At 29.2% G+C, this 17229-nt stretch overlaps 1 protein-coding gene across 3 annotated transcripts; it reads right to left on the minus strand.

The window, feature by feature from the left end:
* Window positions 1-4684: 4684 nt before the first annotated feature.
* Window positions 4685-8248, minus strand: LOC114178400 (probable serine/threonine-protein kinase PIX7). Of its 3 annotated transcripts, XR_003603319.1 has the most exons (7): window positions 7770-8247; window positions 6559-6878; window positions 6323-6458; window positions 5845-5978; window positions 5645-5768; window positions 4957-5464; window positions 4720-4865 (listed from the first exon to the last, which is right to left on the minus strand). XR_003603319.1 is itself a non-coding variant. In XM_028064266.1 (6 exons), the coding sequence occupies exons 1-6, from the start codon at window positions 7909-7911 to the stop codon at window positions 5016-5018; spliced, it is 1233 nt and encodes a 410-aa protein (XP_027920067.1). In that variant the 5' UTR covers window positions 7912-8248; the 3' UTR covers window positions 4685-5015. The 3 variants fall into 3 exon arrangements, 2 of the variants coding, with proteins under 2 accessions (XP_027920067.1, XP_027920066.1); XM_028064266.1 differs by having other exon boundaries at window positions 4685-5464; window positions 7842-8248; XM_028064265.1 differs by having other exon boundaries at window positions 4685-5464.
* Window positions 8249-17229: the final 8981 nt, after the last annotated feature.

Genomic DNA, 17229 nt, shown 5'->3' on the forward strand with positions numbered 1-17229 from the left:
TTTTGATTTTCGTCTTTTTCTCAAGCTTTGATTTTATTAGATTCATGTACTTAAAAAATGTATGAATGAGATCCTTTTTGTCTAATAATATTAATTATTTTTTTATATGACAAACAACAAATTATGGCAAATGCAGTTTCTAAAGTTCCTTTCTTGTCAATGTCCTGAAAATCAACATGATTTCTCATTTGTTATCCAAACAAAATGTAACACCACTGGACGATGATGACTAAGTTCATACAATTCTTAAATATAAAATCAAAGTTTGAAGTAAAAAAAATTTAAATCGCATTATAATTCGGAGACAAAAAGTATAACTATTCCAAAATCATCACATTTAACTGTTTATTGTATTGTTAAAATATTAATAAAATTTTAAGAGTTTTGTTATAATTATTTTTTATGCCAATTCAACTTACCAACAAGTTATAAAATTTGAGTAATACTCAGTTCATTAATACAAAATACTAAATGAGCAAAATTTCATAAAATTTATCAGTGAAATTAATTATGAGTGATTTACTTTTGAAAAATATGTTTAATATACGTAATATATATATATATATATATATATATATATATATATATATATATATATATATTCTCAGGTAATATTTTTGAAGAAGTTAAATTTATTTTGTAAACGTTAAATATTTAATATTTAATGTATATCTCCATTGGAGGTTTAAACCTAGAACAACATTATTTCTTATGTGTGCGGTTTCATGGCTGGTGTGATTGAGGCAGCAGAAAAATGTATAAACCAAGTATGGTGTTAACCTATCTTTAAGAATTATGATATAATATTAGAATCCATTTTAATTTGAAAATTTTGTACTATTAAATAAAAAACTGTTAAAAGGTGTATATTCTATGTAATATTTTAAGATAAAAAGTATTTAATAAATTATATCGTGGTTACATCAAGATTCAAAGTAGAGAAAAAGTACAGATTGAATTTTTTATATATTTATATATAAAAGAAGGCGGATTTTGACCACAAATATATGACAATTTCCTAAGCAATTTTGGTGTTTGAGCAAAATTTTAAGTAGGGCCGACATATATGAAGAAATGGTCATCTAAAATTTTGTTTTTCAAAATGATTATTTAATTGAAAAATTTAGTTATCTTTAATTGAATTTTATTTTGTTTTGTTTTCCAAGAAATAGTTCCTTGATCATTTAATTAATTAATTAATTAACTATATATATATATATAAAAGATAATATTATACTTGTGTAAATTAATAATACATATAAATTAAATTTTATGTAATTAATTTAAATCACTTCATATATTTTTTAATTATAATATTGTTACTTTTAAAAATAAAATTTATGCATTTAATTATTTTTATATGTATTATTTTGTTGTGTTTTAATGTTAATTTTTTTTCCTTGTGATTTTTATTTATGTAATTTAAAAGAGTGAACAAATATAAAAGGATTATATATGCAGATCAACTACAACTTATTCGCAATGATATTGACACGGATGGGGATGAGTAAAGAAAAAGTGTCCATTTTAGTAAAATGAAATGCTTACTTTAATCACTGTTGTGCAATGAAAGTTATAAATATATTATAACATTTAACTTTCTTTCAATAAAAAATAATTAAGATTTTTATAATTTATTTCAATATTATTTTTCACTTTCAATTAATGAAAATATATTACTGATAGACATTTTTTTATAACTATTTCGTGTATTACTTTCAATTAATTTAAATGTTAAAATATTTTCTACACTTTACGGTTATTTTGAAAATAACGTAAAATTTTAAATATTTACCATTGTATTTTGTTTAACTCTTTTGAATTACATCAATAAACTTTGAAAGGATTAACTTAAGCCCAAAATAGAAAAAAAAAATATTTAAAATTTATCTTTAAAAAATAACTATGTTCATTTTAAAATAAATAAATAAATACCTAACTTTTACTTTTAAAAACAATGCTATTATAACTGAATAACATAAACTAAGTATTTCTAATTAATTATATCAACATATTTAAGTTATATATTTATAATTAGTTTATAATAATATAAAATTAAATTTTTAAACTAAATGTACACATATAAAAGATACAAATAAATAAAGTTATCATTTAAATGTCCAACACAGTGTAGAAAAAGATAGTAAATTTGTTAACTAGGAAACCACTAATCCAAAATGACCAATGACTTAAATTTGTAATTATTTTTTTTTTGAAAAAAATTATGTAGATAATAGAAAATTTTGTTAAAGAAAAATATCGAGAAATACAAAAATCAAATATGGTTCCGGCATAGTTGAATGTGGAGTTGGTTTAAAACATGTTCCTACTGATAAAACCCAATTGAACCCAAACCCTATGAAACATGAATGATTACACATCCAAAGCCCACAATTGTAACATAGTTTCTCTCATGGTCATGGGCATAAACCAGATTGAACCATAAACAAGAAGGTTGCTACTTACTTTGGAAGTTCTTGCAGAAAGTCATAATCATGCTATATACGGTAACAAGGGTCTAATATTAGTTCAAAATGATAAGATTCCAATGAACTTTCTGGGAACTAAACATCATCAACATGTATAAATGTTTTATTTTTTATTTTTTAATCACACTGGCACGTACCAGAGGATATGGACTATCTTACAAGAACACAGAAATGATGCACTATTCTGACAATTTTTTTTCTTAAAGGGGGAAAAGGAAAGAACAGTAATAATAGATAAAGAGTTTTGCCCATTGAATAACCAGAAACTCATTCATTGTTTCAGAAAAGCAAGGAGGAGAATCTGGTATCATTATGTTACATTTTTTCTTTCCATCGTGTGTTGTGTTTGATTGCAGTGTTAGTGTTAGTTTTCTCGCTCACACTGCTTCCTGGTCCAAACCCCCCCTGGCTAACTGTATTTAGTGCCTAAGTTTTTGTTTACCAGAAGGACCAATGCATAGTGTTAATAATGGAGCATACAGAGACATTTGGTTTATCCTAATAGTGACAAGATAAGGTCAAAGATTAGTAGATATTTAGTCCAATATTTGAAGGATCATAATAATATGCATGCTGAGATATTAATTAGGTAATGTGTTTTGGTCTTAAACCATGCCTACTTATGATTTGAGTACCCACAGGTTAAATAATTGCCCAGTGAATCTTCTTGCCACTATCTTGGATATGCACATGCTGGTATAATAAGGGGAGAGAAAAAGGTTTTCGTCGCCACCTAAGTAACCACTGAGAAGGCATTATTACTGGTTTTTCTGCCTTTTACTTTTCTATCTTCTTGTCACGATATGGTATTCACTGGGTTTCTTCTTTCTTGCAGGAAAAGAATTGGATTTCTAAGTGTAGCTTTAACAACTATAATAAAGATACATCACAGACTTTTGGCAGGGCCTATAACAGTGATTGGGTTGCCATTGTACTATTCATTTGTCCCCAATTAACGAGGATGTTTACCTGTTTTTCACCAAGCATGCGTCCTGTCTCAGATCTCTAATCTTGCTGAGGTAAATATTGTGAGTTGTAACCTTAAGAATCTTGCTACCAGGGGTGAGTAAGTAGTACATACATGATACATGTCTCAGTTTCTTTTGTCAAAAAGCATACACCTCCATGATCCATGATCAGATCAACTTTGTGGTGGACACTGTTTGTTGAGAATAAATATTGATTTAAAAGGGTAGATGTGAAAATCAAGAAAACGTATATTAAAAAGGGTATGCACCAAACAACTTGAAGTTGCAAGAGCATTGTGTTTCAAAAAATTCTTTGGCCAAGAATAAAAGTTCAGTGTGGCTGCTAGTTCGCATTATACGCACAATCATAAATTTAAATCCGGTGTCATCATTACCAAGGTGAATTCCTCTCACTGTTAAGCCTCGAAATCTTGTGTTGAATTTTCTAATTTGAGCAATGGATGAGTTGCATGTGACAAAACTATAGAGATGGGGGCAACATGGTCTATCAGAGTATTCTCAATTTGGTCGGGACACCTTTATTATCTATAATGTCAAATCAATGAAAAGAAAAAAGCCTAATCATGTGCCCATAAAAAAGAACAGAAGCCTATTCTCTCATGCCAGGCATCTTCAAAAGGAACGGTGCGAGCTTACGAAAGATTACAGCATGATTGATGCTAGGAATGGCATAAGTTTCAAATTACTGACGGTAAGCAGATTCTATATATAATTGCTGCTTTGATATCAAAAGGAAACTTTGTGACTACCTTTCTCACAATAACGAATAAATTAAAGCAAATTCAGATTCCTTTTTCCATTTCAAATTATCAAGCAAGACAGATATTAACACAATACAGTCCACAGACAATTATGCTATGCACAAAGATATATATGCTATCTTTGTTGGTATCAAGTATATATACTGATTCGCGTGGATATTTTTCTTTAACATTACCCAATTGGAATATAGAATCGGATATGTACTGGCCTGCAACAAGTATCTGTCCAAACAATAGAAGATGTTGAACAACTTTGCTTTTAGTGGCCTTAATCTCCTAAAAGTCTATACAATAAATACTTATTACGATAAATGCTGCTGCAGATATAGAATGCTTATAGTAGCAAACAAATTTTCGTGTGCTCTAAAGGTGTGATTAGGTTCAATAGATTTTAAGAAGCATAAAAGTCTGGCCATTAAAGTAGCAGAACCAATGAAAAATGCAATTGATTCTGCAAAAGACTTTCTGAGAAGTGAGGCATTTCATATACATACAGGGAAATTCTCAGTTACAGCATAAGCAAATGACAAGTTTCTTTCCATATTGATGGTTAGCTCCCTAATAAAAGAGCTCAAATAAAATCAATGTATCATCATTCATCACTCTTTCCTCATTCTTTTCTGGCCCTGACATATTTTAAACACCCAAAAAATATGTAAGCTTGAAATGTCCATCTCCACACAACAACAACAACAACAACAAAGGAGGCATTCCAACCTTGGTTTCAATCAATGATTGAGCCAGCAATAAAAAAGAGGACCACCACTTTCTTCCTATCATCGATGCTGCTTGCTGGTGTTCAAAGGAGAGGCCCTCATGCTCTTGGATTGTGTGTATGTGATGTGTGGAGTCCCATCTTTCTTCTTCCGTCTCCCTTGTTGAGACAAGCGAGAGTGATAAGACAAAATTGCAAGGTCATTAAGCTCCTGCAATGGAGTCAGCGCTTTCACAACTTCATCCATGTTGGGGCGAGATTTAGGGTCTCTGCTGAGGCAACTATAAGCTAGCTGGGAAATCTTCTGCACTCCTTTTAGAGAATAATTTAGCTCCAGACGAGGATCCACAAGCTGGTACAGCTTTCGCTTGTCAGCTAAGTATGGCCTAGCCCAAGAAACAAGATTTTGCTCCCCACTCGGACGCTTCTTGTCCATTGATCTTCTTCCTGTTAGTATCTCAAGTAACACAACTCCAAAGCTATAAACATCACTTTTAGCAGTCAAGTGCCCTGGTAAAACAAAACATATAGGTCTTACAAAGACTTCTACATAGATGAACATGCCATGAAACATGTGCTGCCGTAATGTCTGCGTTGTAGCAGAAATTATAATCTATAATACAATTTTCACCACTTCATATACAAAGCTTTGTGGTGGCTGCATTGGAAGCCAAAGAGTTTCATTCTTACCTGTCATCACATATTCTGGAGCAGCATAACCATAAGTTCCAACTACTCTGGTTGAAACATGAGTTTTGTCTCCTTGAGGTCCTGCTTTTGCTAGACCAAAATCTGAAAGCTTTGCATTATACTCCTGTAAGATACTACATGTTAATAAGTAGTAAAACAAACTTCTCTGAAACTGATTAGATGTTTCAGTAACCACATACCGTATCAAGCAAAATATTAGATGTTTTAAAATCTCTATAAATGACAGGTTCTGGACCATTGTGGAGGAAGGCCAATCCTTTTGCTGCACCAAGGGCAATCTTAACCCTGTTGGGCCACGGGAGAGGTACGGTTCCTTCAAATTGTGGCAAAATCGACACTTTAATTGTTAGAGACAGTGATCAAGAGGAAAGGGACCAGAACAGAATAACAAGTTTTAAGGTGCTCCAGTAAATAATTCCTACAAGAGGAAAATGAAATGCAAAATATATGCTGGTGAAGAAAGAACTCTACAATGTTGCATTAAGTCACAGATTAACAAAAGCAGATCACTGCATTGGTTTTGGTTAATTATTCAAGCAATAGCAATCGAAAGATTTTGCAGGAAACCAAGAAACTGTAACCACATAATCTCTAGATATATAACAGTCCTTATAATTTCTACGCAGAAACGAAAGGGAAGGCAAGACAGAAACTAACTTCTGAATAGATGATTTTCTAGACTTCCACGGGTCATAAACTCATAAACAAGAAGCCGTTGATCATCTTCAATGCAGTAACCGATAAGTTTCACAAGGTTAGGATGGTGAAGCTGTCCAAGAAAGTCAACTTCAGCCTGCATCAACAAAATGACAAGTTACAATTCAATCTCCAACATATCCTAAACAACTCATTACAACACCAATCTACTAACCCAAAGCAGATATTTTACTAACCACCCATTCTCTATGGCCCTGAAGGCCATCTGGCTTCAAGCTTTTGACAGCCACTGTAATCCCTGACCCAGGTTTAGCTGGCGAGGTTCCATCTTCCTCAATCCATCCTTTGAAAACATAACCAAAGCCACCTTCCCCGAGAATGCTATCAGGTCTGAAATTTCCAGTTGCAGCTTTAAGTTCTTGAAATGAAAATTGAAGGAGCTGGCATGCAGCCTTGTTCTCCTGGGGTGGGGGATCAGGGTTGTCAGAAGATAATCGAGCTTCAATGGGAGGACAAAGTTCTCGATTGCTAGCATTCAGGTATCTTGTCTCGGTTGCTGCATCAGTAAAAAAAAAAGAAGAATGTGAATGCTTCCTTCTTGAAATTCCCACTACTTCACGAATAAGATTTCTGATACTGCATTTAGCTTGGTTTTGGATCTGACAATGCAATTGAAACCATCATATCACAACGATTAAAAAAATCCGTAGTTTCTGCTTTCAAGCAAAAAATCTATGAAACTTCAAATTTCAGAAAGTTCATTCACTCTCTACAGAAATGAAAAGTATGAATCCTTTTGAATTTTACAAGGGGGACTAGCTCAGTTTGCTCTGCGCACCACCCCACGTTCCTTCCAAGGAATCATGCAGTTAGCTATGGTTACAGTGTCTGAAACAGGAAGATGGAGAAAAGGGTTCTGAGAAAGCACAGCGATAAAGCTGAAAAAGATCCATCTTTTTAACTACCCACATCATAATTAAACTCCATAAAAATGCCTGCCAAGGAAAGTTAATTTTTTATATAAAAAAAATAACCATCCCAGAAAACTCCATGATTTCAAGCAAACCCAGAATCAGGTTCAAAAAAATCAAGTCCTACATTGGTCCAAGGCCGTGCCTTATAAGAGCTTATATAGCTTAGGCATCTCTCCGCTTACAAATCAAATTTGTCGGGGATAAGTCAGGCCCAAATTATGAATACAGTACTGCAAAACCACAAACTTTTATTTCTGGATTAGAAGGAAGAAGAAACTTTAAGCTTCAGAAACAGAAGAAAGTAAACAAAAGCAGAGAAGAGACTCATGAGGTGTGGTCAAATTTGAAACATCATTCATTGGTGTGAGAGAGAGGAATGACACTACACAATATAGTGGTTGAGATTCACAATGAAGATGGAGAATTCTCTGATGTGGAAAAAAATGGTTAGTTATGTTTTGTTGTGTATGTACCTGCATCATAAACGAGACTAGTACGAGGGATAGTGTTAGCAGAGTCTCTGGAAGCTGAAGGTTTGCACGCACCTCTAACTCCGCGTTTAAGGACAGCCCAGCAACCGCACTTCTTCTCTGTCTCCATGCTCACAACTTTCATATTAATCACTGACTGATGGAGAAGATGTTAACCATGGTTGTTGGCTTCAAAGAAAGAAGAGAGTGATAAGAGAGAGAGAAGAAAAAGAGACGGTGTTTGTGTTTGTGTTGGAGATTGCAGGCATCATCATCGCCATCATCGCAGTGTGTACAAAAAGAACTTTTTTCCCACCACCTTTTGTGTGGGGATGGGAATGGGACACTCTCACACACTCTCTCTCACCCTCTGTTTTTACTTTGTGCTTGAAATTACCAAAACACAACATAAAACCTCATGTCCAACAAAGTTTTAGCATTTTTTGGAGTGCTTCCTTCATGCCTTTCACCGCCATTCATTCATTCATCAACCCTTTATACCCACAATACAAGTACCACATATTTTCAAACAGCTCATACGCATATTTTATTCATAAAACAAGCCATGTATTTTACTTTATGCTTCTTTAACATTAATTTCCACCTTTTCTTCTGCTGTCTAATTTGAATTATAACTTTTGCAACAATTTCTTAATTTACTTCAACAATTTGGTTTTTTTGTCCACATATTTAATTCCCAATGTTTTATAATCTTATGTCTTAATATCATTAAATAGGTTTTAATTTTTATGCATTATTAATATAAATACTTTTGTATTGTCAATCAATCAGTTTTAAGATAATTTTGTTCGCATTAGATTTGAATGTGTCCGCAAAGAATATGATGTTACGTGTCACAGTAGACAACAAATTTTGCTGCTCAACTGTTCCAATGATTATGTTGTAATTTGCCTGTTTTTGTTTCCGTTGTGATTTTATTTGAAACAGAGAAAATTATAGAATATTTTTTTCCTGCTTTAGTAATAAAGTCACATGACTGAATTATATACCATTGGACGAAGAATCATCCGACACTATAACACCGTTCCGATAGGTTTCATTTATTGTTATATTTATTAATTATGTACAGTTATAAAACTATAATTATTCAATTTTGATAAACTTCACAAATAATTATGCAAAATTGTTAATAATATTAAAGTATATATATATATAATTTATATTTAGTTTTTCCTTTTTAGTCAGCATTTATTTTCAAATTTTACTATTTAAATAAAATAAATAAATTAAAATCGTTTTACTAATTATACCTTTTAAGCAACTATTTTCTAAATTTAACCATTTTTTTTAATTTGATAGTTTTTTTCAAAATTTAATTATTTTTTATTTGTAAAAATATTTAAAAAATAAATAAAATTTATTTCAATAAAATTAAAAAATTATTTATATATTACTTTATAATTATAATAATAATAATAATTTTATTATTATTTATTATCTTAATAAAATAAGTGAATAGGTATGCACATAACAGTTTTCACTAATGCATGTGTAATATATGTTTTCACTAGTGTAATATAATTAGAAAATAATCTTTTATAGAGAAATAAATATTAGTTGTAGAATAATACATTAACAATTCAATTTAAAATTACAATATCACTTAAATGAGCACCTTATGTTTGAAAAATTACATAATTTGTATATTTTAATCTTTATAATTACTTTACAATAAGGACAATTGATAATATTATTCTTTCACATAAACATAAAATGGTAATTCTTCAATATTATATGTACTGTATGTCCCATTGGTCAATCGGCCAAAGATAATCCTTAAGGGACCATCGGTCCTGCGGTCAAACGAATAGTCATACAGCATCGTCAAAGCATAAGACCATCGGTCAAACAGATAAAATGTCAGAACATCGGTCAAACGGTTGAACATATAAGTCACGACTCAACCACTTTCATGCCAATCGGTTCATCGGTAGAACAACAGTGGTGGACCCTCTAACCTTGAGGGCCCATCGGTTCATCGGTAGAACAACAGCGATGGACCCTCTAACCTTACGGGCCCATCGGTTCATCGGTAGGACAACAGCGGTGGACCCTCTAACCTTGAGGGCCCATCGGTTTATCGGTAGAACAACAGCGGTGGACTCTCTAACCTTGAGGGCCCATCGGTTCATCGGTAGAACAACAGCGGTGGACTATCTAACTTCTGGAGCCCATCGGTTAATCGGTGAAACAGCAGCGACGAACCTTCTTAAGCACCTGTCTGTCGATCGATAAAACACAGATTGTTAGCTTGTTGGAAACGTAACGTTATCAACCCAGCCAAGCAGCCCTCGGTCGCACAGTTAAATGACTTAAGTCATTTAATTATCGGTTAAACGGGTCACTAATCTTCATTAAGGGATCATTGGGCCGTGATTAAGAAACCTTAATTACAAGCCCATGTCGAAAGCTATAAATAGGGCCCAAAGGTAGGTTGGTGAGGATCTTAATTTCGCATTTATTACAGTTGATATTCTGATAAACCGATCGGCTCTCTGACTTAAGCATCGGAGTACTTTAGACAGGTACCCCGGTCGTCATCCCAACCGATCGAGCTAAAGAGTGGATTTCGCTGAAGTTACTGGTGTGGAGAAGGAGCGCGTAAGTTGAAGAGGTTCTTTTAATAGGCTTTTGGTCCCTACCCCGAAACATTATATTTAAATAGGAAGATTAAAAAAATGCATATGAGAATATCTTGTTATTGTTAACTTAATTTTTTTTACATAAAAAAGTCAGTATTTGTCATTCTTAATATCTTTGGTTTAGTTTTAAATTAATTTAAAAAAATGTATTTATTTTAAGGTGAAGTTTAACATGTGTAAAATTAGATAAGACAAGAATAATAGTCATATCTATCTCATAAAACACCAGTAGAAATACTTATTTCAAGTCATATTGATTTTGAAGTATAAAAGTAAATCTTAGGGTTAATTACTCGATTTCTAATTTGGTCGAAAAGTTTTATGTTGGTCTATTTTAACTTATTGTTTCAACGGTGTCTCAAATTTTAAAATTTGACTTAATATGTTAATTCTAGATTTTTTAATTTATATTTTAATTCTTCTTCATTTTTTTAATTATTTTTTTTATAAACTTTTTTGTTATCCACGTGTCAGGATGTCAAGTCCATGGTGTGATGTGACACTTACAGTGTCACATGTTAATGTCAGTGTTAAGTGTTAATGTCAGTGTCAAGTGTCACTTTCTTGTACTTAATTTAGTTTCTATATGTCTCTTTAATTTAATTTAGTTCTTTTTTTAATAGACCAATGTTGTCCCCTTCTTTTAATTAGGGTCAATTTTATTATTTGTGTAAATGTTATAATGATATTTTTATTTTTAATAACATATAAACCATGGATTAACAATATACAATGATATAGAATAATGTAATATGTTATAAAGTCATTTTAAATAAAAATATCAATATAACATTTGTATAAATAATAAATTTGGTTTCAATTTAAAGATGGACAATATTAATTTATTTGAAAATATTTGTGATTTAATTGAATTAAAGATTTATATGAAGAGACTAAATTGAATACAAGACAGGGACATTTGACATTAACATTGACATGCAACACCGTGTCATGTGACACTAACAATATAATGTATCGCATTGACAGATGGACAACAACAAAATTTGCAAAACTTAAAATAAATAAAAAAACTATAAATTGACACATGATATGTCATTAAAATTGTTAGTGATTTTTTTAAATAACTTAATTGAGTCAATTTTTTAAAAAATTGGAACGCAATTCAAACAAAAAATGATCAACTTCAAATTTTTTAACCAAAATGAGGATCAAACGAATAATTAAACCTAAATTTTAAAATGTAAATATAAAATTAAAATTTCATTTTAATAATTTGTATTCCCCTGATTTAGTGTAAAATATGTATACCACGAATAATTTTAATAATAATATTTTCTTTCATTATTCAAAGAGTCGTCTTAGTCTCTTTAAAGTCTCAAAAGGAAATATGGTAAGAAAAAAAAAATTAACTATTTTGTTTTTGTCATGTTAACCAATGACATTGAGTAAGAATACTTAATAAACATTGAATTATATAAAAGATTCATAGTTAGTTGGGACATTAAAAGAACTTTGACTTCAATAATTATTAATATATTTTTACTTTATTTAGACGACAAAAATAAAATATTTATAAGTGTTGTACAATTATCATTGACAATGTATTTGATACAAAACAGAGTTAAAAATAATTAAATAATAAAATAATTAATGTGTACCATTTTTCTTTTTTTTTTAACCTTTTATTTTTTATTTTAGTGTTGTTGAAAATTAAAATATAATTAAAAATGAAAAAGATTAAATTAATATAGAAAAAGAAATAAAGTAACAATTTCAGATTTATATTATTTAAATTAATATAATTAATTATTTCAATTTTAATATAAATATAATGAAATTAAAATCATTAATTATAAGTAAATTTATATATGTTTTAACTAATAAAATTAATTATTTTAAATTTTAATATAAACGTAAGTGAAATCAACGACATTAATTATATTTTTTCAAAGTACTCTTCAAGTATTGGTTAGACTTTTTTTTAGGGAGTCAGTATTCAATATGTTTGAGAAGTTATGTTTTTTTTTTTTTATTGAAGTTTTTGTAGTTTTTTCTTTTTTGTAACATTATAATTTTGTTTATTATGTCTGAATTAGTTGAACTTGGTGAATTCATTTTAAGTGGAATTTAACATTTTAAAATACATCTAATTATTTAACCTATTAAGTTAGTTTGGGATAATTTACTTTAAACTAAAAGTCAATACGAGTTATTTAAATTTGACTGATATTAATTTAAAAAAAAAATATTTATTTAGTTTTATTTTAATTTTGAATATATATATATATATATATATATATATATAAAGATCTTTAATAAAAACTTATGTATAATTTTCATAATAGATTATAATTTTTTTATTTTATAGGTAAATTTAATAAAAAATATTATATAAAAAGAAGATTAAAATTTTGAATAACATTTTTTATTTTACAGTAAAATTCGTTAAACTAATAATATTTCAGTTATGTCAGATATAAGTATGTTTTAAAAATTAAATTTAGAGCTGATATTTTTATATATGTCAACTCCATCTTATTAATTTAAAAATTTTCTGAAATGAATTTAGTTCATTATAGAAAAAAAAATATTTAAAATTTGGACTATATATATTTTTTAGTCTGAAATTATTATAAAAATTATGTTTTATTCTAAATTATAAACTATTTTGTTTATAAATTTTATAAAAAATATACACCTTCACATGAAAAACTATTCGACAAACCATTTATTAAAAATAATATTTTAGATTAGTACTTTTACAAAATTTAAAAATTAAATAATTAATAATTTAATTTAAAAATAAAATATAATTTTTATAATCATTATATTTAATTCTTAAAATATATCATTTTTATAAATATGTAACAGATGATAACTTTTGGATGAGTATTTGACATTATCACAAAAATCTCTTGACAGTGCCATGAAAGCAATAATTCACACAATAATGTTAGTTTTATAATATTTATTCTTCTGTCATTCAGTTCAATGACTAATTAACTTATATTATCTTCCCATGTAAAAGTAAGTATATTATTGTACATTCTTCTTTCTCCTTATTATAGAAGAAATAATGAAAAAAATAACATCCCCACTACATTCAGTTAGTAACATGGTATATATGTTTAAAAATATTACAAAATAATAATTTATTTTAGAGTTAATTTTTTTTTTAATTTTCTCTAATATTTAGAAATTTATATATTTAATTTTTTTAATTAAATTTATATTTAATTAATATTAAAATATAAATATATCATATAAACAATTTAAATATTATTATAAAATTAGTTTAAAATTAAAAAGAAAAAAAGCTATTTTTAATTTTTATTAAAAGTTGAGACACTAGAAATACATTTTATTTTATTTATGCATTGGAATTCTAAAACCACTTTCCCAATTTTTACCAAAATCTAGAAAGAACTTTACAAATAGCCATTATCTAGATTCTAGACCTGACATGTTTTCAAGATTGTATAAAATAATGAACGAAAAGAACGCATTTGGGATCATTCTTGATCTATGTTGCTAGTTTCATTATTCTAGATTCTTGTTAATCGGTGGTAAGCAGAAAAACCGAAACTTGTAATCTCCAAAAGAACGCTTACAAACAATAGTTTTGTTAGTAATGTTATTCAGCTTGCAAAAGTTGAACAATTCAAGCTCAATAAAGTTGCACGGACTAAGTTTTTTTTAGTTAGACTCAACTTTTGTGTTTTGACAATTCACAAAGATGGCAAAAGGAGTTTTTGATTCATAAATGATGGAGCATTAAAATTAGGCGTGAATTAAGTAACCCTAACCAAAAATAATGTTATTGTTGGGTCAAAACTAATAGAAAGACGGTCAATAGCATTTTCGAGTGCAATCCCATCACTCTTTGTCTCTCTAGGCACCGAGGGTGGGATAGATTCCTACATGGATGAAAAATGGAAAAATGGAATGGGTTTTTTTCTCTTGAAGGAAGAAAAAAAAGAAAGAAAGAGTGAGTGAGGTTGCTTGGTGAAGAGTCATTTCATGAACCAACTATAAACAAAATTGTATTCTATGATGCTTGGAGTGATGAAAAGCAATTTAAGATCCTATTCTTTTTTTCTCTTCACTATGCTTGCAACTTGACAAACCTTGTTGAAAAGGAGTGATGCCAATTGCCCCGCCCCCACTAAGTTTTGTGGTTCCTCATCACTAAGAAGAAGAAAGGGTGAAGGTTTGGGAACAGTGACCAGTGTGTGGCACACTAAAATTGTAAATACATAAAGTGTAAGAGAAAGAGTAATTTATTTATTGTTTGAAAGAGGGTGAAGTGAAGCACTTGAGGTAACATGGTTCCGTGAGTTGCGTGGAGTGAAGCATCAACATCAATAGAAGAAAGAATATGTGATGTGTTTTGATATGGTTCATCTTCCCAACTTCTCTAAGGACCAGCACCAACTCTTAACCTCCTAATTCAACTTTAGTTAGCTGCAATGTCAATTCTACTACGATATATAAAATCTATTCAACCTGTCTTAGAGATTCTATCTCAATCCAACAACGTCATGCCATTTTTTTTTTTTTTTAAATTACTATTACCAAAACCTAACTAATAAAAAACTTAGAATTAGTGATTAGAGAAGAATGTAGGAGTACTAATTATTATAACCATTTAATAACTAATTGCTTTAAATAAATATTGCTTGTTAGTTTGGTCTCTCGAGTCTAAATTAAGCAAATTAAGTCATATAAATAGTGTAATTATATAATTTTAATTCTTTCTCAGTCCTGCATTTAGTTTCCAACACTTTGTTTGTGTCATTGAATGACTGAGTGATGCCATGCCAGTTACGTGTTGTCCAACATATATTTTACCTTGTTTAATTATAGTTTTGATTTCTTTATAATCATAATTATAAATTACTAAAAAATATGATTAAGCTATGTGAGACGATATTAAGTGCACACAAATTTTCAATTACATGTCAGTAAAATTATTAAATATTTAATGAAAGGTGGACTGGACAAACAATTATGTTTGGATAACACTCAAATTAAGTTTATATATATATATATATATATATATATATATATATAATAAAATAAAATTTGAATTAGTTATTATAAAGGCTTCCATAAACAATTAAGTTAATTTTTTAATCATAGATGAATTAATCATGATAAAAATTGCTATCATAACTATTTCGATTTATATTAAAAAGATGGTTTGTGCTTTGATTTAATTTTCAAATAATATCACATTAGTTATCATTATAAATTTTGACATTTTAGCTAAGTTGACATCCTAAACTCATCAATAATATGTTATTACATGCAAAATTATTAAAAATAAATAAATAAAATAAGCAAATATAGAGCATGAGGATCACACCAAACTCGTGATAAAAGTTACACTTTATAAAACATAGGCAAAATATACCTAATATGAAAAAAAAAATCTAAATAAATATATGAAGTAAAGTATTAAACCACTTATATTGTTATATATGAATTAAGCATAAATTAATCAATTTATCAGCACAATAATTTTTTCACGAAAAAACATGAGAAACTTTGAACTATATACCTTCCATAAATGAACTTGGCAGATGGAACTTATCATATTACTTCCATAAATGAAACTACCATACCTTCCTTACTTTGAATATTGAAAAATTTTAGCACTAAAAGATCATAGACAGTATTACGCATATGCTTCTTAGATTTATTTCTAGCCACACACACTAAAGTCCTTAAAATATGCAAAGGTCAGAACACCAAAAATCATTCCAAAGATTAATACAATCATCCTTACCCAGTGTCCAAAAGGTGTTTCCAAGAACATCATATGCATCTTTAATACCATGTCAAATTGAAGACGACTTAAATAACATATATTTCTGATACATAGACTTAAGAAATCAAATAAGCATAAGTTCAGTCCAAGTCATATTACCATAACCAAACTCCTAAACTAAACGTAGCGAGTATGCTTTGTACTCCAACTGAATATTAGTAACTTGCAAACCATCATTCACCTTAGTATACATAAGATAAACCATTTAACAATAAGCGATCCTCGTTTTTGTGTATCTCCAGTCCAAACAAAATTCTGAATCCACTATTTCACCTCAAGAATAAGCTTAATAGGCCATTTGTAAACCTGTAAATTAGAAGACAATAATCCAACAATTATTGAATTTACTAGTTGAATTCTTCTCATCATACTGAGCAACTTCCTTTTTGTACCTACTAGACTCAATAGATGATGTCAAGTAACGTGGCCCAATAAGGCCCAATTAGCCTCATCACCAAAAAAACAACAAAAATATTCTAAGATACATCTACTGGGGCAAATATTTACATGTTAATGGTAATTATGACAAATGTTGGTAGTTTGATTATGTCTTGATATTTTGATATTAGATATTTACAGGGTATTTGGTATATCGGATAAGGTATCACATTATTATTACTATTATTTACTCAAGGTAATTTGTTATTTTATTGATATTGGTTAATATTATATTCATTATCACATGGATTCAAGGTTCAAAAGGTCTTACAAATACATCTAGTATTTCCAAGGAATACACACTTGTACTCATACCCACTCTTATCAAAGATCCTAATTCTCTTACTAAATTGAGAACTTGAATGTTAGAACATCTTTTGCAGATGAATCTTTTCATATGTCTTCAACTGTGAAAGCATCTCATCAAGATCTGTCAAAACCATCCAAATATTGCCAAATTATTCGAAGGCTCATCTCAAGATCGAATAAGAAGACTTGAAAAATCAGTCCTTAAAAGTCCTACGAAAATTAGCACACTAAAATATAAAGGGTAATTTATATTAATTGA

Source organism: Vigna unguiculata, chromosome 3, assembly GCF_004118075.2.
Source record: "Vigna unguiculata cultivar IT97K-499-35 chromosome 3, ASM411807v1, whole genome shotgun sequence".
Classification (NCBI taxonomy): Eukaryota; Viridiplantae; Streptophyta; class Magnoliopsida; order Fabales; family Fabaceae; genus Vigna; species Vigna unguiculata.